Raw genomic sequence first — 22,914 nt, 5'->3', positions numbered from 1 at the left:
TTGAGCTTATTCAGAAATCTGCCATCCTTTATAGAAAATACAAAAACACATGAAGAAAGAAACATGTTATAAGGACTTTCATAAAAAGAGGTACTTATTAAACATCTTGGGGTAAGAAATTTTGATAAAATATCATTTCCCTGGGAGAGCTTCCCCAAGAATGCACCTTCCTAATTAGTATCAAGGCAGAAAACAGAGTATAGCAGCAAGGAAAACTCAGCAGTGAAATCACAGTATCATTTAATCTTCATTGGCATCAGAAGCCTTAGTACCATATACAACAAAGGAGAGATTAGGATGGGGTCAAGTTCCTAACAAGCACCTCATCCTGTCCAATACTACTGTAAGGATCATTAAAAAGAGAAAAATTTAAATCTTTCCAGTTATTACTGTCATGAAATGAACTTCACAGTAATTTTTTTGAGTTGAAAAGAAAAATGGCCTCTGAAAAAAATCTACCAGAGACACAGCAAAAGCTAAAGAGAAGAGAGAATATGACAGAAAGTGCAGAGTGTTGGGAGTGAAGTCCTAGGATCAAGACACCAAGAAGAAATTCTAGGGAAGTCCAATTCTAGGGAAACCCAGTGGAAAAGTATAAAAAAGGACAGCTTGGAGATTAAAATAAAAAATGTGTGCCCTTCCAGGAAATCATGTTACTAAAGTTTTAAACCCTTTTAATCTTTTTCTATTCATAGTGTACAGGTCTAAAGAGTACTCTAAATAATTAGCTCCTACAGATAAGGGAAAGTAATTTGGAGATTCTAAAGAATACCAGATAGTAATGGCAGCAATCCAACATCAAGGCTTCTTTGCTGGGCAAAATTCCTCACTGGTGCTGAAGTTTCTTCCTTATTTTTTTTTAAAGATTTTATTTATTTATTTATTTGAGAGCGAGAGTACGCATGCAAGAGCACAAGCAGTGGAGAGGGAGAAGCAGGTTGCCCATTGGGCAGGGAGCCCGATGCGGGGCTCAATCCCAGGACCCTGAGATCATGACCTGAGCCAAGGCAGCCACTTAACCGACTGAGCCACCCAGGCGCCCCTGAAGTTTCTTCCTTATAACATTAACTTATTCTTGGATTTCCACATTAAATCATCAAGTTCTCTCAAAAAGGCTTAGTTCTTAGTCACTTAATCAGTTCTTAATTGTTTCCACTTTCAGTTAGATAAATAGATATAAACAGAAATTAGAACCAAATGTCTGCATAAAATCACTTAACTTTCAAAAATAAGTGGAAAATCTGCCTAAGACAACATCAGACACTTCAAGAGGTTGTAAAATTAAGCAAGACTAATGTCTGAGGCTGAAAAATCTATCCTTGTCCTATGTGCAAAAAGGGATACAAAAAAGGAAAAAAATAGAAACGTAGATGGATGTCATAAAAATAATATCAAGGGTGCCTGCCCAACCCTTTGCATAATTAGAGGACATGGCAATAAGATGAGATAGATTTCTGTCCATGAATAAGCTCTGAACTCTTGTAGTGTATATAACTTATATTTTTACTTTTTAGTTGGAAGAAAGAAGAGTATTTTAATAGCCTTTCATATAATTATGATTATTTTTTGATACTATACCAAAACTTAAGTTGCAGTTTTTTTTTTCTAGCTTTACTGAGATATTTTTGACATATAACATTGTATAAGTTTAAAGTATACAATGTAAAAAAATAAAGTATACAATGTGATGATTTGATATATGTTTATAGACTGTGTAGCAAAATGATTACCACAATAAGATTAGTGAACACATCAATTATTTCACATAGTACCTATTTTTTTGTAAGTGTGGTGAGAACATTTATATTTTCATGGTTAACTATGTTCTTTTCCTCTCAAATATGTATTAAGTATCTGCTATATCCTAGGCAATGTGCTGCTTTTCCCAGACCTCAGAGTCTGTCAGTAATGCTTTTCTCTCATATCTGCCATAGCACCTTAGCATGGTGCTGAGGTACTGAGTTCAGAGCAGTGGCCCAATAAATACCTATGAAAATATTTTTCTTTAAATGAGCATAGGAGAACATATGGGGTTAGCACTATACCCAATGATGTAGCACAGAGACCCTTGTAAAAGGTGCCCACTTCAGTAACAGCCTTCCTCTGGTTACCAATCCATGTCCCATTCTGACTGATTTACCACAGTGTGCATACCTGTCCACTGAGGGGGGCAGCGGCAGTTGTAAGTGTTAACCCCATCCACACAAACCCCTCCATTCTGACACTTGTGGTTAGGGCAGTCATCAATATTCCGCTCACAGGTGACCCCTTCAAAACCTGGATAGAGAAGAACAGAGAAAATAATGAATTCTCATGCAGAAGTAAGTCATCAGCTCTTCTACCGAACATGGTCATCAGAACAGACCTACTTCATTATTTCATTTCAGGAGCTAGCAGCTGGTTAACCCAGGACTCACCATACAAAAAATTGCCCAATCTTCTGTCTTCTCTTGCCTCAAGAGAAGCTAGACAGTTAAAGTGACTCATGATGCCAATGACATGCCTTTGCAGTTACCTCACAAGTATTTCAAAGTGTTTTTATGAAATAAAATCCCAGTGAAGATAAATGTCTACTTAGATAACTATTCACTGGTTCTTAAAAAAGGTGGGGGGGGGGGGATATTAGATTTTCCCCAGCTCCATGCTAGATTAATGGGAAGAATAGATAAAAGATCACCTAATTAAATTTAAATTCATTTACTTTCTTCTTAGGATGTTTGCTTGGGAAAACTAGGTTGGGGTGGGAAATAAAAGAAAAATATTGAGCTCACACACAGTCTGAAGATATGGTTCAAGTTCCAACCTCACTACCTATAAGCTATTTAACACATGGTAAATTACAAACTCTGAATTAGCTTCCTCATCTGTAAAATGAGGCAGATTCCACCTGCCCAACCTGCCTTTCTAGTGCCATATCATGAGTAAAGTGCATTATAAACATAAAAAGCTATCTGAAAATGGGGTGGCATTATTATTAATTAAACTTACCAACCCTTCAAGTTCTTCATCCTTCTCTCCACATTTATGGCATTACTTCCTTCCTCTTGATTTTCCCTTTTATGAAAAATGAAACCAACACACCAAACTTCACCCTAACTGCCCACAGTGTGTTTCTCTGTAATTTATATATTGAGCTTTTTCCTTTCTCCTTGGCTACCAAATCCCTTAGCTATTAAAATAGAAGACTACCAGCTTTAAAACTGAATTTTCTTTTTTTTTTTTTTTAAAGATTTTATTTATTTATTTGACAGAGAGAGACACAGCAAGAGCAGGAACACAAGCAGACGGAGTGGAGAGGGAGAAGCAGGCTTCCCGCGGAGCAGGGAGCCTGATGTGGGGCTCGATCCCAGGACCCCGGTGCGGGGCTCGACCCCAGGACCCCGGGATCATGACCTGAGCCGAAGGCAGACGCTTAACGACTGAGCCACCCAGGCGCCCCTAAAACTGAATTTTCAACTGATCATTCTCCTATTTGAAATATAGTATGACTAAGTATTTGGTCTCTTCAAAATGTCCCTAAGGTTCTTCTTCTCTCACTCAAAACACTTACCGGGTCTTATACTAGGCACGGGGGATGTAACTGTGAGTAAAAAAGACAGAATGTCCCTGCTTTTGGGGTATTTACAGTCTGGTGAGTGGGACAGACAGCAATCACACCTTGCTTTATTCACTCCTACCACAAGCCCCTGTGGTATTCTACAGCTGCTTTGTTACACTGCAACATGGCTGGTTTCTCTGAATAAAGCGGCAGTCATGTAAATGGGTATAAACCAAGTAGCAAAAAAAATTACTGACACCAAAGGAAATCACTTCATAGAAGATGGGGATAATTGAAAGCTTGCCTAAGGAGAATTCTATTTCTCTGGGCATTTGGTATTCAGTCCATTCAAGCAGATGAATCATTAAGTAAGCTTGAGAAAGACTGTGAAAATTTTTACAGACTCAGATTTTTAAAAATTTACCGTATTACTCATATATCTGTTTAATTGTATGAAAGTCTTACAAATGAACTGACTCAGAAAATTCTGGTTTAAGCCCACCCATAATTAAGATAAAGTAAGGGCAAATCTACAGATCCACTGAGTAGCAGTGTCTGAACAAGAACTGAGGTCTTTGCTCCTACTCCAGTGCTCTTAATGGAAACATTCCTTAGAAGAGTTAAAGATAGAGTTTTAGAGTGTGGGAGGGAAATAGGGCTGCTGGCTCACCACTGCTGGAACCTGTGTGGTCTAGTGGTATTCTGGAACTGGTAACTTGATCTCTCTGGTGACTAAGACTAATATGGTTGACTACAGTGACAGGGAGGTGATAAAGCCCTGGTAGCCAAACTATTAGGAATTGAAACTGTGACCCTAAATTTATATCAGCCAACGCTACAACTAACTGAATTCACCAACCACAGACAGATTAAGAAAGCAGAAGCATTTCAGCATAACCACAACTATAAGAAATAAAATGTTTTCTTTTTATGACTGACTGACTATTTTCAAGGTAGTTCTTCCCTGTCAAAGGTAAGTAGGTAAGAAGGCAAGTTGCTAAGAATTAATTCATGATTAAAGCATGGCCTCTGGGGCCTAGGTTCAACTTTTAACCTTCCCATGCAATGTCCCACTCACCTTCCCATGCAATAGGTGAGTGAACAGGGGCAAGATACTGGAACTTTCTTTCCTCTCTGGGGGGAATAAACAGGGTCTACCACAAAGGGTTACTATAAAGAATAAATTAGTTAGATACACAGAGCACTTAATTCAGTAAATGGTGCTGGGACAATTGAACATCTACAGGCAAAAGAATAAATTGGACCTCTTTCCCATACCATAACAAAAATTAACTTAAAACCTAAGAGTTAAAATTATAAGACTCTTGTAAGAAAAGATAGGAGTGAATCTTTGTGACTTGGGCTAGGCAAAGCTTTCATAAATATGAACAAAAGCACAAGCAACAAAAGAAAAATTAGAAAGTTTGGACTTCATCAAAATTAAAAACATTTGGCCTTCAAAAGATACCATCAAGAAAGTGAAAAGACAGCCCACGGGATGAGAGAAAATATTTGTAAATCATTTATCTGATAAGAGACTTGTATCCAGGACATATAAAGAACTCTTAGAGCAATAATAAAAATACAGTATAAATAATATAATAATAAAAAGGCAAATAGCCCATTATAGAATGGGTAAAGGACTTGAACAGACATTTCTCCAAAGATGATCTACAAATGGCCATAAGCACATGAAAAGATGCTCAACGTCATTAGCTATCACACGGAAATGCCCATCAAAACCACAATGAGATGTCACCTCACACCAACTAGGATGGCCATAAAAAAAACAGACAATAATAAGTGTTGGTGAGGATGTGGAGAAATTGGAACTCTCATATACTGCTGGTTGAAATGTAAAATAGTACAGCCACTTTGGAACAATCTGGCAGTTCCTGAAAAGGTTAAACAGAGTTACCATATCACCCAGAAATTCCCCTCTTAAATATAGACCCAAGAGAAATGAAAATACATGTCCACACAAAAACTTGTATAAGAATGTTCACAGTGGCATTATTCATAATAGCCAAAAAAGCAGAAGCAGCCCAAATGTCAATTAACTGATGAATGGATAAATAAAATGTGGTGAACACTGAGTAACATATAGGATTGCTGAATCAATGTTTTACATATGAAACTAATATAACATTGTATGTTAATTACACTTCAATTTTTAAAAAGTAGGGGGGAAATGTGGTGAATCTACAACGGAATATTATTCAGCCATGAAAGGAAGGAAGCACTGACACCTCCTATAACATGAATGAACTTCGAAAACATTAGGTGAAAGAAGCCAATCACAAATGACCACATATGTTTCCATTTATATGAAATGTCCAGAGCAGGCAAATCTATAGGGACAGAAAGTAGATTAGTAGTTGCCTGGTGCTGGGGGAGAATTAGGGACCAAGGCAATGTGACTGCTGATGGTACAGGGTTCCTTCTGGAGTGATAAAAATGTTCTAAAATTGATTGTGGTGATGATTACACGTACCTGTGAATACACTGAAAACCACTGAATTGTACACTTTAAAGAGCACATTATATGGTATGCAAATTATATCTCAATAAAGCTATTATATTAGGGGGGAATGCACTTAAAACAGTCCCTGATGCATGACAAGTGATCCATACATATTAGCTAATACTATTATATATGAATAGAATCAAAACAGCCCTTAGAGATTATCTACTCTGATCCTTTTATGTTACAGATGAAGAAGTTGAGGGCCATATGGCTGACTTATCCAAGTTTACATGGCTAATAGGCAGGAGTCAGTACTGAACCAGTTTCAATCAGTATGCTGTCTGGGACCCCAGAGTTCCCTTGCAAAAATCTGAAAAACTAACCTAAGGTTAAAAGTTCCCATGTCTGAGAAAACTCAAGCCAAATCAGTTCTCCTCCAGAGTTAAGACAGGATTTATGCTTTAAAAATAGAGATACAGACCTCTTTTAGGAAATAGCTAGCAAATTCTTGTAAGAAAGTCCACCCAAGAAGGGGAGGTGGTGGTAAGGCTTATATGAATAAGTTACAGTGCAATCACTTCATAAAAATGTATTTTAAGGTTCTAGGGGAAAGGGAAACAGACAAGTCTCCAGACCTGTGGGTGGGATGGATGTAGCAGATTTACAAAGAGGCTCACATGACCGTACTAAAAGGAGTCTACTGCTTAAAGCCAACTCACATCCTTAAAAGGCCAAAAGGAGAGAAATTAAACTTAGAAGGAACATTTTAAGACTGTGCTGTTATAAAACCATGGCCCACGTAACTGATAAATGATGACAGTGAGGGTGGGGAGCAGAAAAGAATCTTTTGAACTTGTCATCCCACACAGAGAAGAGCATCTCTCAAGAAAGCATCCGTATCTTTCCATTTTCACATGCTGGGATGTGTGAGGGTGGAAAGGCTTGTGGAGAGATATAAAGAAGAGAGCAGAAAGAGGAAGATGAGATGACATAACTAGGATTCTCTCAAACCAGGCTAAAAGTCCTCTGGAAGAGCTTTAGTCTGCAGGGATGAAAGAGTGAGGAAAAAACCAGGAATATATGAAACTGGACAAAGGCAAAAAAGAGCTGCAAGTCTACTTTCTTCCCCAACCCCCCAAGAACAAATCTGACACAAAAGCAAACTGGTCCCATATCTGTCCCGCTGGTTTTCTTGGCACACATCTTCCATTCTCCAAATGGGCCCAGATGAGCTCGCTGGCCCTCGTGACTGGTCCATGTAGCCCCAAGCCCCACCACCCACACAGGCTACTGCTCCTACACGCCTCTCTTGATATCTCCCTAATGATCTCCACCCTTCTAAATTCATCACTGAAAAAGTCAAAGAAATGATTAAGGTGAATCAAAAGAAAGAAATTCGGTATATATATTTTTAAGTTATGGAATACAATAATTCTCTTTTCTATCACATTCAATTCATTCATTTGTCAAATATTCACTGGGTCTCAATTTTGGGCCATGCACTAAGTTGGGTACTGGGAGGAAGAGTTAAAACGAGTGTGTCTACTGGGAAAGATGAACAAATAAACCATCAGTGTGGTAAGTGCTGTGCTAGAGGTATACAAATTACCAAAAGACCTTAGGGAGGTCTCCAATCCCCATGGGGATTGGGAACATAGAAGGCATTTCAGTGAAATAGGTGCCTTTGACACATGATAAAGAATAAGCTCTAGGGGCACCTGGGTGGCTCAGTAAGTTGAGCATCTAACTCTTGATTTTGGTTCAGGTCATGATCTCAGGGTTGTGGGATGGAGCCCTGTGTTGGGCTCTGTGCTCAGCGTGGAGTCTGCTGGAGATTCTCTTTCTCTCCCTTTGCTCCTCCCCGACTCATGCTCTCTCTCTAAATAAATAAATAAAATCATTTTTTTTTTAAAGAATAATTTCAGGCACCTGGGTGGCTCAGTTGGTTAAGCGACTGCCTTTGGCTCAGGTCATGATCCCAGGGTCCTGGGATCAAGCCCTGCATCGGGCTCTCTGATTGGCAGGAAGCCTGCTTCTCCCTCTCCCACTCCCCCGGCTTGTGTTCCCTCTCTTGCTGTCTCTCTCTCTCTCTCTGTCAATTAAATAAATAAAATCTTTAAAAAAAATAAAAAAGAATAATTTCTATATAAAAAGGCAAGGTGGGCAGGGGAAGGCGATAAAAGCTAAGGAGATAGCATGGTCCAAACTACTGAGCATAAGAGAATAGGAAAGCTTCCAGGAACGTCAACTAAAACTGGAACTAAAATAATGTACTCTGAAAAGTGATATGATCATTTCTGCATCTGTTCCAGAGAAATGTGCCAAAGTGTGATTAGTGCAATACCCAAGAGAAAGTTACATGCCCCTGCATATGAGAATGCAAGAAGGAATTACTTCTAACAGTTTTTAAGCTCAGACACAAAAGCCACAAAATGGGCTTAAACTTTATTTTAATGATATAGGGATATCACATATAATCAGCCTGTAAAGTACAGAGGTGGTTCACAAAGAATAAACCTCCGTTGTTTGGAGAGGACGGATCAGACAGCTTTTTATGAAATTTTTTAAAAATCATAGAGAAATAGAGAGGTATAGGAGACAGAGAAAAGCAAAGTACATCGAGGACTGGCCAATCCAACTGTGAACTCACAAGGCACAGCCAACATACTCAAACAATCCACTGTTCTCTGATTACCTGTGCTACTTTTTAAAATATCCACAAACACAAAACCAGCCCAACTCATTCTCTCCCCATTAATTGGCCCTAACCCAAAAATACTGGGAATCAATGATCCAATAATTCATTTTCTATGTTGCTCTTATGTTAAAATTATTCTGGCTGAGTGTCCCTCCTCAGGGCTTCTGCTAAAGACTTATTTAATGGTAGCCCACAAAGGATCTGGATCATTAACAGTTGATCATCCAAGGAGAAGATGACATATGGTTCCTTGATTTGATTCTATTAGTTCCCTCTTGAATATATTCCATCTTCTTCCCTCTGTGGAGAAATGCTTCTTTCTCTGTTGCAGAAGAGGAGTCATTTTTGCAGTTGTAATCCCCTCTCCATGAGACTTATGGTAAAACTCAAATACTAGGCTCACATTACTCAGCCATAAAAAGGAATGAGATCTTGCCATCAGTGACAACATGGATGGACCTAGAGGGTATTATATGCTAAGTGAAATCAGTCAGACAGAGAAAGACAAATAAATACCATATCATTTCACTTATATGTGGAATCTCAAAAACAAAACAGACTCTTAAATATAGAGAATAAAGTGGTGGTTGCCAGAAAGGAAGTGGGGGTGGGAGGATGGGCAAAAGAGGTGAAAGGGATAAAGAGGGACAACCTTCCAGTAATAAAATAAATACGTCATGGAGGTAAAAAGTACAGCAGAGGGAATATAGTCTACAATATCGTAATAGTGTTATATGGGGACAATGGTGAGCACTGTGTAACGTACCAAACTGTTGAAATCACTGTTGTACACCCGAAACTAATATAACATTGTATGCCAAATATACTTCAATAATAAAAATTTAAAAATCAACTCACAGTAACTATAGTGTCCTTTGCAGGAAAAGAACTATAATTTGACCATTTGAATATAGTCACTAACCTATGCGCGATTCACTGACTTTCAGAGTTGAAAAGGACTCTGAAATTCTTATCCAGTACCAGAGTACACAAGAACTAAAGGAGAAGCCACATTAAGTCTAGGACGTATGATACCAGGAAGAAAATGAGAAGACCAAAATTACATTCTCAGTACTCTGATATTATACTAAACTCACTTGGTCCATAAATATTTGTGTGCCTATTATGAACTTGGCACTGTTTGGGGGTGCTTAGGATACATCACTAAACAAAAACAAAGATTCTAACTTTCACTCTGAAGAGGGGAAGAGGCGGCAGAATTTGGACAAGACAGACAATAAACAATAGGCATAATGAAGTAAATTATATAGTGCAAATTATATACTAAGCAGATGATAAGTGTTACAGAAAAAGAAAAGAAAAAGTAGACCAGGGCCAATAATTAAGGGGGGAGGGAGTTGGTTACTGTATGAAATAGGGTGATTAGGGTAGGCCTCAATTAAAAGTGTAACGACTTGAAATGTGACAGGGAGCACACATGGGAGTTGCTTAATACCCTAACTAGCCTTTTTCCCTCCTGCTGACTTGATTTCTCCATTTTTAGAACTGAAACAATGATTCTCTTCAAATAAGGGTGTTATTTACATTGAGATAGTGATTATTATTTTAAGTAACATTTTAGTATCTTGAATAGTGCGGAGCACAATGGAAGGAGGGGCAAGGAGAATGGTATTGCATTATGAAAAGGACTTTCTCAGAAAAAAATAATCTCCAGGCACTATTTCCCTATATGGAAATAAAGTTAATACTTTCCAAACTCCACCTGGGACATAAAAACAATGAGCATAAAATCTTACAAACTGTGTAAATACATACAGCATCATCTATTGTTTTGAATTCTTTTTAGATTTCTTTTTATATATTGTCTAAGCTGATGTCATCTGTTTTAGATCATGCGACCCCAAAAGGCAAGACCTAGTCTACTTAACCATCTTAAATGTATGCATGGTGCCATGTATAAGTCGATATGTAACAAAGAGTATGTGATCATAAGTAGAAGTATCTCCTACTTTTTTTTAATCCAAACATCTCAAAGCATTTAACAAAAAGTGTCACACATTTTCAAAGCACCTTCAGTGACAGACAAGCAGTGCAGTGTGATGCAGTGAAACGTAGAGGCTTTAGAAATAACCTGTCTGGTTTTCAGGCCTCAGCCTAACCACATGTTAGCTGTGCAACTTTGGGTGAATCACTTAACATCTCCACACTTGAGCTATTTCACCTGGGAAAACTAGAATAATAATACCTATCCCCAAGGTTTTTGTATAATTGAGCTAATGGATGCAGAAGTACCTGGCACAGCGCCTAACTCATAAAAGGCATTGAATAAATGTTAGTTTTCTCTTTGCCAAATTTCTCCCCACCCCCTGAATCCCCATCCCGAACCCCAACACACACACACACACACACACACACACACACACACACACACACACTTCATCAGTGAGTAAACAAATGTCTTGCTTTAAATTATAAGCAGAGCGTAAAAGACAGCCAAGATCTCCTTACTCCATCCCACGAGTCCTGGCAGCCTCTCAGCTGTGGAATCCCTGGTTATTTCCTTTCTCAAGAAGGAGATACTATTCTGGTTTGACAGATCCTTTCCTGGACACACTCTCAGAATTCCCTAAGGTTCTTATCGTGGCTAATGGATAACAATGCAGAGACTATGGGAGTGAACAATCACTCTCTCTTAGCTAAAAACTTCCTTTATTGACTTCTCTGACTTCCCGTCAGTATTTCTCTGACAAATCAACCTCTTGTTCTGGGCAACTATTAAAAATAATTTTCTTGAAACTGAAAAAACACATTTAGCTTTCAACAATAAATCATGCTAACCTCAATTATTAGCCACTTAGACTACTAGCTTATTAGAATATCAGAATATGTGTAAAATTAAATTGTTTACATTTCTGTCTCCTTCTTTAACCCTTAGAATATGGCCAACAAATATGGGAGTGAAGAAAGATATCTTTTAGTTATGTCTTTTACAAGATAATGTGGATGACAATAATACTCTGTCTATAAAATTTATTTAGTGTCTAGAATGATTACCTATTCATTGAAAGAGAAACTGAAAGTAATACAATTAATAGCTTGTTCTTGTGGCTTACAGTTAAATGGTATAAAGTTTTTTATTATGTGGCAGCGTCTTGTATCACTCTTTTCCAAGCACACAGCACAGTGCCCAGAAAACAAGTGGCAGTCAATAAATTTTTACTGAATGAAATGAATTAATTACCATTTGGTTTTATACCAAGGACCAACATATGACCTTTAATCCCCTAAAGATAAAACACACAATCCCATTATATGTGAACCACATCCACAACACCAGAATCTAAGATTCCCATTTTGAAAGAATAGCTAGAACAACTTCTTTTTGAGGCAATTCTGCTTACTTAGCACTTTACTCCCCCCTACAGTTTTCCTTCTTTTGTTTTTGTACTAAGGATATTTGTATAAAAACAGAATCTTTGTTGCTTAGTAATTCATCTGCTCCAGCTGCTTGTGTTCTGTTCCCAATCAAAATTCTCGGTGTTCAGCCTCCTCATCATTTTTACAAGGGGTTAGCGAATTGGCCAGGCTTGCTCCTTTCTCCATTTCTATGGAACCCTAGGCCCCAAGCTCCCATACATTGCTCTTTTCTTGGCTTCTCTCTTGTAGTTATGTCTGGTTGTACATATCTTTTCTATCAGCACACATCAAAAAGTGCCCATTGAGTAACACAGCACTACCCCAATTCCAAAATTCTCTAGCTTCAAGTCAGAGCAAGGTTACCCAAAGTCACAGAGGGTACACAGAGAGGGCCAGGAGCCCAGAATATTACAAAAGGGTAGGCGGGTGCATTTAGGTAGGTAGGAAAGTAATCTATTACTCCTTCAGAGGTGAAAGCACGTAGGAAAGTTGATCACCTACTTTTATTGTCAATTCAGTTTAAAGCACTTTACTAAACACACATCTTTCGACATCTAATTCTCATTGTCTTCCCTTCCATTCCATAGACCTATCTATCTCTTTCTCAGAGCTGTTTCTCTTATTTCTTGCTGTTCCTCCAAAAAGGACAATAAACAATTTCCTAGCCACTCATCATCATAAACTCTGACATGTTAAATTACCCCCTACTCAGTTTATGGACCCTATTAGTCCATAAAACTCTTCCCTCACCAGCAACCCACCCCACACAAAATTCTTATTTCCCCTTTTCCCTGCTGGGAAGTATATTTCCTAAAGGAGCAACTGAGCCAAACCCACCACCTTCCTTCTGTGCCGAAGGTGTATCCCCCAACCTCAGGACACTAGGGGCTCTCCTTACCTGGAAGGCAGTTGCATTCAAACGTGAAGTCACCCGTCTGCCGGCAGGTGCCACCATTGACACAGGGGGAGGGTGCACAGGGCACGTAGGGGCTGTCACAGTGCTGGCCTGTGAAGCCCTGGGGGCACTGGCACTGATAGGAACCCGGTAGGTTGAGGCAGGTGCCACCATGCTGGCACCGTCCTGGAATGTCGCACTCATTGACATCAGTCTCACACTTCTGTCCTGTGAAGCCTGTGAGGCATCTGCAGGAGAACTGGTTGGCCACGGTGGTACAGGTACTTCCGTTTGCACAGGGATGAGACAGGCAAGCATCACTCCACTGGCACAGCTTACCTAAGGAAGAAGAACAGAACTCAGTGCTGCCCACTGAAGTGGGAGCCAGCCCCATCGTCACCATCGCACGTCTCCCACCCACCCAACATCAGTTACTGTGTGGAGAATCCCTAAGCTCTCTGAACTTCACAGGAAGCCCAAACCAGAGCCTCCTCAAGATCACCTGATACAGGCCCTCCCTGGGGCCCTCAGCCAAATACAAAGACTCAGGGGAGCACACGGAGGGGACTGTAGGCTAGTCGTATGAAGCCCCTCCTTGTAGGATGCCATCCTACCTCCTGACTCACACCTTGTCTTTGCATAAGCTGCACCTCTGTTTGGAATGCCATCTTCCTTTTTGTTTACCTAGTGAACTCCCACTTGATAACTCTACTCAGAAATTTCCCTATTGCCCTTCTCAGCTCCCTAAATCACTCTCTCTCACACACACATCTGTACATGTACACACACACTCCAAATTTGCTGTTTCCATTTATTGTATCACACACCACACAGGCAAGGGCTGGATCCCGGTAGTAGGCTCTCAAAGCATGTCTTCTGAGTGAATAAAATGCATTGATCTTTTCCGCAATATATAGTTACTAAACAGATCTCTTATATGATAGAAACAAGTCAATGCTGGGGCACCTGGGTGGCTCAGTCGTTAAGCGTCTGCCTTCAGCTCAGGTCATGATCCCAGAGTCCTGGGATCGAGCCCCACATTGGGCTCCCTGCTCCGCGGGAAGCCTGCTTCTCCCTCTCCCACTCCCCCTGCTTGTGTTCCCTCTCTCGCTGTGTCTCTGTCAAATAAATAAATAAAATCTTTAAAAAAAAAAAAAAGAAAGAAACAAGTCAATGCTACTTCTATTTCCTTTAAACACAACCCACACACATAACCTGGGAAACATTTTATTAATTGTGGTCTTGCTATAAATATTGCTTGATGTGTTTGAAGAGGATGAAGAATCTCTGGCTATTTATCTGTGAAAAAAAACTAGAAGCTGTCACGAGAATAAAGGTCTAGAAAGGTAAGTCTTATGGACTCTCAGGTAGGAAAATATAAGAGGAAGCCAGGAGACTCCGATGTGCTGGATCCTACAGCATGTCTTTGAGACAGAAGGACAGAGAAAAAAAAAAAATTCCCATGCTATTAGTAAATCTGGTATTCATATGGATTTTTGTTTTCATCAGCTTAAGCTTTTTGTTTTTAGCTAAAGATTATGAGAACCCCCTGAACTTGTTAGTATTCCAATCGGTTGTCTAGGTAAACATCCAAATATTTGACCCCCATAGAAAAACAAATGAAAGCCATGACAGCTTTTCTAAAAGGAAGAAGGAGATGACACATGAGCACACAGAAGTGCTCTCTATCGAGGAATGTCACATCAAAGGGGAAAGGTACAATAAAAATTTGGGCACAGCAGGGGCGCCTGGGTGGCTCAGTCGGTTAAGCATCTGCTTTCAGCTCAGGTCTTGATTCTGGGGTCCTGGGATTGAGCCCCGTGTCCAGCTCCCTGCTCAGTGGGGGGTCTGCTTCTCCCTCTGCCCCTCCCCCCACTTGTGCACACTCTCTCTCTCAAGTAAATAAAATCTTAAAAAAACAAAAAAACGGGCACAGCACATGTGTCTCAGGATGCTAAGCAGAGAGAAAAAGAAGGAACTAAAATTCTTCTTCCTTTTTTTTCTTCATTCCTCTGAGAGGAACTTACCTACACTGGAGAAGAGACAAAAATGGTTCCTTCTGGCTACCGTGTGTATAGAGTATTTGCCTACAACTGAAACAGAAAGGTCCCTGAATCTACGCTATGTACATGCACTAACTCCCCACCTCTGTTTCTTCAACTATGAGTGGAGATAAGCTAAGAAGGTCTGACTAGATGGAGTATAAGGGCTACCACAAAACCAAAAGGGTAAACTTAACTGTTGTAATTCCTAAAGACAGACAAAAATGGCAGATGTGTGAAAATAATCAGAGCCCTGCAGAACACCAAGAAGAGTTCCTTTTAATGGCAAAGGAAGAAGTTTTAATATGGGGATCATTTCAGAGTAACATTTTAATTATTAAGAAGACATTACTGCCATTTCCACTAGTCAGGTTTAAAATATTTTAAATGGCTATGCCTTCCCTTTGTTTGTGGAGCAAAACAATTCAAAAATGACAATCAGGGAAAAAAATATTCTTTTAACCACCAAATCTCTTCAATGAATCACAGCAACAATTCTGTCATGGTCATGATGAAGATAATGGACCATTCTAACTATCCTCTACCCCTACCAACACCTTTTAATGAAAAATCAGTAAAACAAGTATTCCAAACTAACTGATCCAGTCTAGTTTACTGAGTATGTTTTTAGTTTTTATCAAATTTACAGAATTGCTGGTGTAGCAAGGGACAAAATAGTGAATGGTTCTGCTTTCCTCATCTAACTTAATAAACATCTGTGGTTCATTTTGAATAAAGCTCAAACCCACCTCTGAAGAACTCATAATCTAGTCAGATAAGAGACATATTAAAAAAATTATTACAATAAAATGTGACACATAGGATAATAGAACATAGAGACTAACTGCCTAAAAGAATCACAAAAAAGTCACTAAGACAGAATTTTAAGTAACATTGGGCAATCACCAATTATAGAAAAGGGCATTCCAGGCAAAGGGGTGTGCAACAGCATGGAGGCAACAGGAAGTATGACATTTTCGGAAATGATGAGAATGTTGTTGGTGCGACTAGAGCTAGATGCTTGTGGGAAGTGAAGCTATAAAAAGATGTAAGGCCGAGACCATGATGGGCTATGGAAGCCATGTAAAAGAGTTTGCAGTTGACTCTGCGGATGATAAAAAGTCATTAGGCATTGTAAGCAGGTGAGTTTGTGAGAGGATTGGCATTTATGATCAAAGATGTGGCAATGGGACAGGTGAACAAGACGGGGAGAAAGTAAAGGCAAGGAAACCAGTTAGGAAGCAACTGCAGGAGCCCAGGTATGGGCTGAGCTGTCACCAACATGGACAAGGCTAGACCTCAACTGCAGAGCAGGAAAGGAAATGGAGAACAGTAGACAGGTGAGAGGTGCTTTGTGGCTAGGTTAGGGGCCTGAGTCTAAGTGGGGTAAGGGAGAAGGGGGGTCTAGTTTGAAATAGGTGGGCTATACATCACCACCACCCATTTATATCAACATGTTGAGTGTGAGGTACTTGTCGAGTTTCCAAGGATAATATGCATCAGACAGTTAGAAATATGAGCCTGAATGTCGGGGTAGGGGTTGAGTGAAAAGGATGACTATAAGAGTCACCAGCAACTGAGGAAGATAATGACAGCTGAAGCCATTGGAGATAGTGAGCTGGGGGAGCTGTGACATGGCTCAAAAGAGGGCTCAAAACAGAGTTCCAAGGAACACAAAAATTTAACAGATGAGGACAAGGCAATGCAGAAGCAAAAGGAATAGTCAGAATACAGAAAACCAGAAAAACCAGTGCCCTGAATGTCAAGAAGTAAGTAATCAATAGCACAGACAGCTTTTCTTCTAGTGACGGTGAAGTAAAGTTCCGATCCCCAATCTTGACATATATACTTTAGGGAGTCCAATACTTCTGCCTTTCTCTTTCTCTTTCTCCCCTCTTAGAACTCTCAAAAGGGAGTTAAAGATAGTTGTCTGGAACACTCTAGTTCCTTATCATAATGTTAAATGTACACCAGAGTTAGAGGATCCTTAAGAGCAACATGTCAAGATCTAAGGGATGCTAAAGAAAGGTATCTGCTGAGAATAGGAAAATAGGGCCCTGAGTCACATTTGTTACCTGTAAAACCAACTTGGCAGGTGCACTCATAGTCATCCCGGCTACGCACGTGGCAGGTGCCTCCATTCAGGCAGGGGTGAGAAACAAAGCAGGGGTGAGTGGTCGAGTACTGGCAATCATCGCCTGTGAACCCCAGGGCACATCGGCATGTGGCTTTCCCCAGCATGGCCTGGGCCACACACGTCCCACCATTCTGGCAGCGGTTCTTCTCACAGGGGTCTCGATGTTGACAATATTCTCCCAAGAAACCCTCCGGACATCTGTATGGAAAAGAGAGGAATCCATGAAAACACCTGACTTCTTGTAAGTCTGAAAACTTTACAAGATAATGCAGTGCATTCAAGAAAACACTAGACTATGAATTGAGAGACCTAAAGGTACAACCTGTAAAACTGCCTTAGTTCAGAAGTGCTTAGAGAACTTAACCACACACTCTCATGTCCTTTGAGTCTTAGTAGGTGACAGAATACCAGGTGGGTGACCCAGCATGGTCTGCCATGGCCAGTCAGCACAATCCTTATCAAAGGCAAAATGCAACCACAGCTTTTCTCATATAAGTACAGGCGGGTATGGTGAAATAGCACTTTTTTGTGCAGCACTGTTGATACTTGTCTGTTTAAATTCATTACCTTTCTCATTTTGACTAAGCCATTTGATAGGATTAAGACATTCACATGATAATGCATGGACTGACCCTCTTATCCTCTCCAATTTAGAATATATAAAATATCATGTGCTTTCTCTCAATTAGGCACTGAGAAATAGTAAGTTCTTCTTTTCTTGTTTCTATTGAGACATCAACTGGCCTATATCTAGATTTCTGGGTTATGTTCCGGGGTTACATTTCTCTGTGATGGAGAAAGAAAAAGGAGGTACAGGAAAGGGGAAGGGTTCAAAGGGGCTTTTTTAAAAACTTAAATCTGTTAAGATATAAATAGCAGGCAGCTTTTTTAACCAAATAAAAAGCACAAAATATAATGAAAATGACATAAAAATATCTAAGGTACCATACAAATGCCAAAGTGAGTAAGACAAAACAATTCAAGAATAACATTCTGTAACATTCTCCACGTGGTGTGTTGAGGAATCTTTTTATGTGCAACCCATTGATTCATAAGATATGCAACCATCCCAAATTGTGTGTAGTATTTATGACAATCCTACATTCTCTAAACAGGATTTAAAAAAAAAGGCATGGATAGTCTCCATTTTCCTAATATAGGGGTTATTTAAATGAGACCTCTAAGAAGCATTCAAAAGTAACACAAAGACTTTGATTCTAACTATAAATTTTACCATTTGGCTGTCACCTCAGATATTTGGTTAAACCTATTTCTCCATTTTACTTTTTGGAGGATAGCAAACTAAGTCTACAAGGCTGCTCCATCATTACTTCAAAGATGACACACTTAAACCAATAAAACTCCCCCCTCACAACCAGCTCCAATCACAGCTCCCTATGTGCAGATTCTATGTCCTGATTCTCCCTGTCGCCCAGACTTGAAGCACGGATATTGTGTATTCCTCCTTCCTGTCTTTGTCCAATCACATCCAAGATGTTTCATTGGGCATTGGTTGGCAAGGTGAGGTCTTCAGAGGTCCCAGCTATTGAGAAAAGGAGGAGGACCACCTATTAAGGAACTAAGACAGAACATGCCCAAAAGAATTGTGCAGTAGTTAACGTGGCTGGAGGAGGAAACAGAGCTGGTAGGTGGCTCCCCTCTTCCTAGATCTGAAGACAGAAAGCACGGCAGAGCCAGAAGCAGCTAGAGCTCTGAGCATCTTCATGAGCAGGTGAAGCTAGAGATGGAGAGGCAGTGAGGAGAGGGCAGAGCACTAAAACCAAAGACTGGCTGCAGTTTCTGGGAGGAGTGTCTGCACCTCATATGGTCAGAGGCCTGTTTGGAGTGAGTCCTGGTGCTGTGAACTTAGACGTGTTCTTAACTTCACTGTTAGTTCTTGCACATTTTAAATAGTTAATAAAGCTACCTACATTGTTGTAAGAACTGAACAAAATCAAGTATGTGAAGAGCCTTATGTTAAAAAGTTTTGCAAATGAAACATTTTTTTCTCTCTTTGCACGTACTGAGGAAAATATGATGCTTTATTCAGATCACAGCTTGATTTGATAATAGGTTATTTTCTGATTTTTTTAAAGTAGGAGAACAAAAACTGTCAATGTAGCATAGCTAAAATTATCCCTGAGCTATATTATTAAAAGCATTTGTAACTTATTTAAGAAGTCTATTATGGATGATGTTAAAAACTGCAACACAATTCTCATTCACAGTGGCAGTCCTATGGGCATTAAGCCTGGCTGACAACTCTTGATTCACCCATACGGAAATTATTCACCTTATAAATAATGGCAAACTTTTAAACCTGGGTGGGCTTTTCCCAGCTTTGCTCCTGGATTATTACACCACCACCACCTCCCCAACACTATCATGTGGCATCTGCTCAGAGAATGCAAATTCATTTAAATATTAGTATCATAAACATGTAAAGAAAACATAAGGTTCCCAGGAAAACAAAAATGAAACAATATGAAAATTTCTGGAGCCAAAGAAGAATATTCCTGAATTATGTGTCACTAGGGTTTAATCTGCATTGTTGCTCCCTACCAAGTACATGAAAATAAGTTTCAACTAAGGTATGTTTAAGAAACCAGTAAAAGCAGAGGTGGGCAAATACAGCTTGTAGACCTACTATGGCCCACTGCCTATTTTTGAATGGCCCATGAGCTAAGAATAGATTTTCCATTTTTTTTTAAAGATTTTATTTACTTATTCATAAGAGACAGAGAGAGGCAGAGGGAGAAGCAGGCTCCCTACTAAGCAGGGAGCCCGATGCAGGACTCGATCCCAGGACCCTGGGATCATGACCTGAGCCAAAGGCAGACGCTTAACCGACTGAGCCACCCAGGCGCCCAGTTTTTCCATTTTTGAGTGATTAGAAAAATGTCAAAAAAAAAAAAAAAGATAATATTTTGTGACATTTGAAAATTATGCAAAATTCAAATATCAGTGTCCATAAATAGTCATATTGGAACACAGCCACACTCATTCATTTATGGATTGTCTATGGCTACTTATGCATTACAATAACTGGGTTAAGTAGTTGTGATGAGACCATTTAGCCTGCAAAAATATTTGCTATCTGGTGCTTTATAGAAAAAGTTTGCTGGGTGCCTGGGTGGCTCAGTCTTTTAAGCATCTGCCTTCGGCTCAGGTCACGATCCCAGGCTCCTGGGATCAAGTCCCACATTGGGCTCCCTGCTCGGCGGGAGGCCTGCTTCTCCCTCTCCCACTCCCCCCGCTTGTGCGCTCTCTCTCTCTCTCAAATAAATAAAGAAAAGGAATAAATAAAAGAAAAAGAAAAAGTTTGAGTAAGAAAATATATGAAGCCCAATTCTATATATAGCATCCAACATGCTTATTAATAATGATGTTAATGATGATGAAGAAGAATGTTCTCACATCAGTTTCTGCAAAGAATATTGCACTCATTCATTCATGCAACAAACATTTAGTAAGTGCCTATTATGTGCCAGATATTGTTCTAGTGCTAGGAAAGTCCTTGAACTTGTGGAGTTTAAATTCTAGTAAGGGAAGATAAAAAACAAGATTAGTAAGTAAAATATATAATCTGTTCGGTAGAGTTAAGTGCTATGAAAAAAAATAATAGGAAAGGGGGGATGGGAAGTGATGGAATCGGGAATAGTAGGGTATAGATAAAATGAAATATTTTGGTTTTAAATAGGAAAATCAGAGAAGGCCTCACTGAGAAGGCACATTTCAGTCAACACCTAAATGAGGTGCGGAACTAGCCATGCAGGTATCGAGGGGAAGTGTATTCAAAGCAAAGGGAACAGCAAATACAATGGACCTAAAATAGGAAACAGTCCTGGCTTGTTTGAGGAATAGCAAGGAGACCTCTGTGGCTCTCTCAAAGGGATTTAAAAAAGAGTAGCAGATAAATGGATGAGAGCTATACTGTTAGGCAGATCATGAGGGTTCTGTAGACCACCATGAAGAAAGCTTGAGGTTTTTACTCTAGGTGAGATAATATAATGTACAACTGACTTAGTCTCCTAAAGTCCATACATAGAACTACATCTTATTTTTATGTGAAACTAGAATATAATATTTAATTTCTTATTTAAAATGTTCTAGAGGGCTAGACATCAATCAGCCTATTTCTTTACCTTAAAACATGTACAGATCTCTTTAACCTAACAAATCTCTTTTAAGTTAACAAATCTCTTTTAAAATGTTTTAGTGAACATTTTTCCCTAAGCCCTATTTCCCTTTCCAAACTCTTCTTCTATCACAACCAAACTTCTGTAACTGCGGCCTAATTTCACAGATAGTTTCCCTTTCTCTTCCATCTAGTTCTTACTTGTCCCTTTGCAACAAAACTTTCATTCTAATTATCGCCCAGAAATTATGCTCTAAGAGCAATGACTTTCCCCTCGTCAAGTTCAGTCTGAAATTTCACCATAAAGAAATTCTCTTTCCTGGAGCGCCTGGGTGGCTCAGTCGGTTAAGCATCCACCCACTCTTGACTTCAGGTCAGGTCATGATCTCAGGACTGTGAGATAGAGCCCCGCGTTGGGCTCCACGCTGGGCGTGAAGGCTGCTTGAGATTCTCTCTCTCTCTCCTGCCTCTACCCCTCTCCACCCCTCCTTCTCTAAATAAATTAATTAATGAAGAATAAACCTAAAAATATTTATTTAAAGAAATTCTCTTTCCTGTAAGAGGTGTCTCTGACCACGCCTTCTATCATTTTAATCTTTTTTCTTTTTTATTGTTATGTTAATCCCCATACATTACATCATTAGTTTTAGATGTAGTGTTCCATGATTCATTGTTTGTGCATAACACCCAGTGCTCCATGCAGAACATGCCCTCCTCAATACCCATCACCAGGCTAACCCATCCTCCCACCCCCCTCCCCTCTAGAACCCTCAGTTTGTTTTTCAGAGTCCATCATCTCTCATAGTTCGTCTACCCCTCCGATTTCCCCCCCTTCATTCTTCCCCTCCTGCTATCTTCTTCTTCTTTTTTTTTTCCTTAACATATATTGCATTATTTGTTTCAGAGGTACAGATCTGAGATTCAACAGTCTTGCACAATTCATAGCGCTTACCAGAGCACATACACTCCCCAGTCATTTTAATCTTTTTACATTTGGTTTCTAGGATGCCCTCTTTCTCAAAGCTTGGTAAATTCTTAGTCTAGATTGCTGATTCCTTTTCTTCTTCCCCATCAATTATGGGGGAACTTTAAGTTTAGGATGCACTGCTCTTTCCTTTCATATGCATTTGTTACTGTTGTTGTTGTTCATTTGGTTTTAAACAACTACCTTCATGTACCCACATAAACAGCTCCAGTTCCATATGTTCAGTTTACTAAAAGTCATCCACTTATCCTAAAATACTCTGCAGTACTTGAAACTGAACATTTGAAAAGTGGGATCATGTTCCTACAAAACTTTAATTCTTCCATTTTTCTAAGGTTTCCATTCACAATCTCAAAAAGTCACTTTTGGTTACTGCTTTTAAGTTATATATAACATTATCATATTCTGACAAGTCTTATTAAGTGAATTCCTACAATACTCACCATTCATATTCACAGTTTCCTTTTTGATATAAATTCTGATCATCTTAAAAGCCTCAGGCCAGATATCATCCTTGGAATAACAGAATCTTGGGATTCTACACACCCTAAGGTAATTTCTACCCAGTGAGATAATTCTTTCTAAGATATCCTTAAAAGATGATTGCCAGTCTCTACTTGAATATAAGCAGTTAAG

At 39.4% G+C, this 22,914-nt stretch overlaps 1 protein-coding gene across 1 annotated transcript in view; it reads right to left on the bottom strand.

Moving 5' to 3' along the window:
• The window catches only part of NOTCH2 (notch receptor 2), a 169,775-nt gene that overhangs the window by 79,333 nt on the left and 67,528 nt on the right, over nt 1–22,914 (bottom strand). The window contains exons 3-5 of the mRNA XM_032420428.1: nt 17,094–17,353; nt 12,980–13,315; nt 2,155–2,277 (exon numbers count right to left, since the gene is read on the bottom strand). Coding sequence (XP_032276319.1) covers nt 2,155–2,277; nt 12,980–13,315; nt 17,094–17,353 — 719 coding nt within the window. The remainder of the gene's footprint in view (nt 1–2,154; nt 2,278–12,979; nt 13,316–17,093; nt 17,354–22,914) is intronic.

The sequence above is a fragment of the Phoca vitulina genome, unplaced genomic scaffold (assembly GCF_004348235.1).
Source record: "Phoca vitulina isolate PV1807 unplaced genomic scaffold, GSC_HSeal_1.0 scaffold2, whole genome shotgun sequence".
Lineage (NCBI taxonomy): Eukaryota > Metazoa > Chordata > Mammalia > Carnivora > Phocidae > Phoca > Phoca vitulina.
This window is presented reverse-complemented; position numbering and strand designations above follow the sequence as displayed.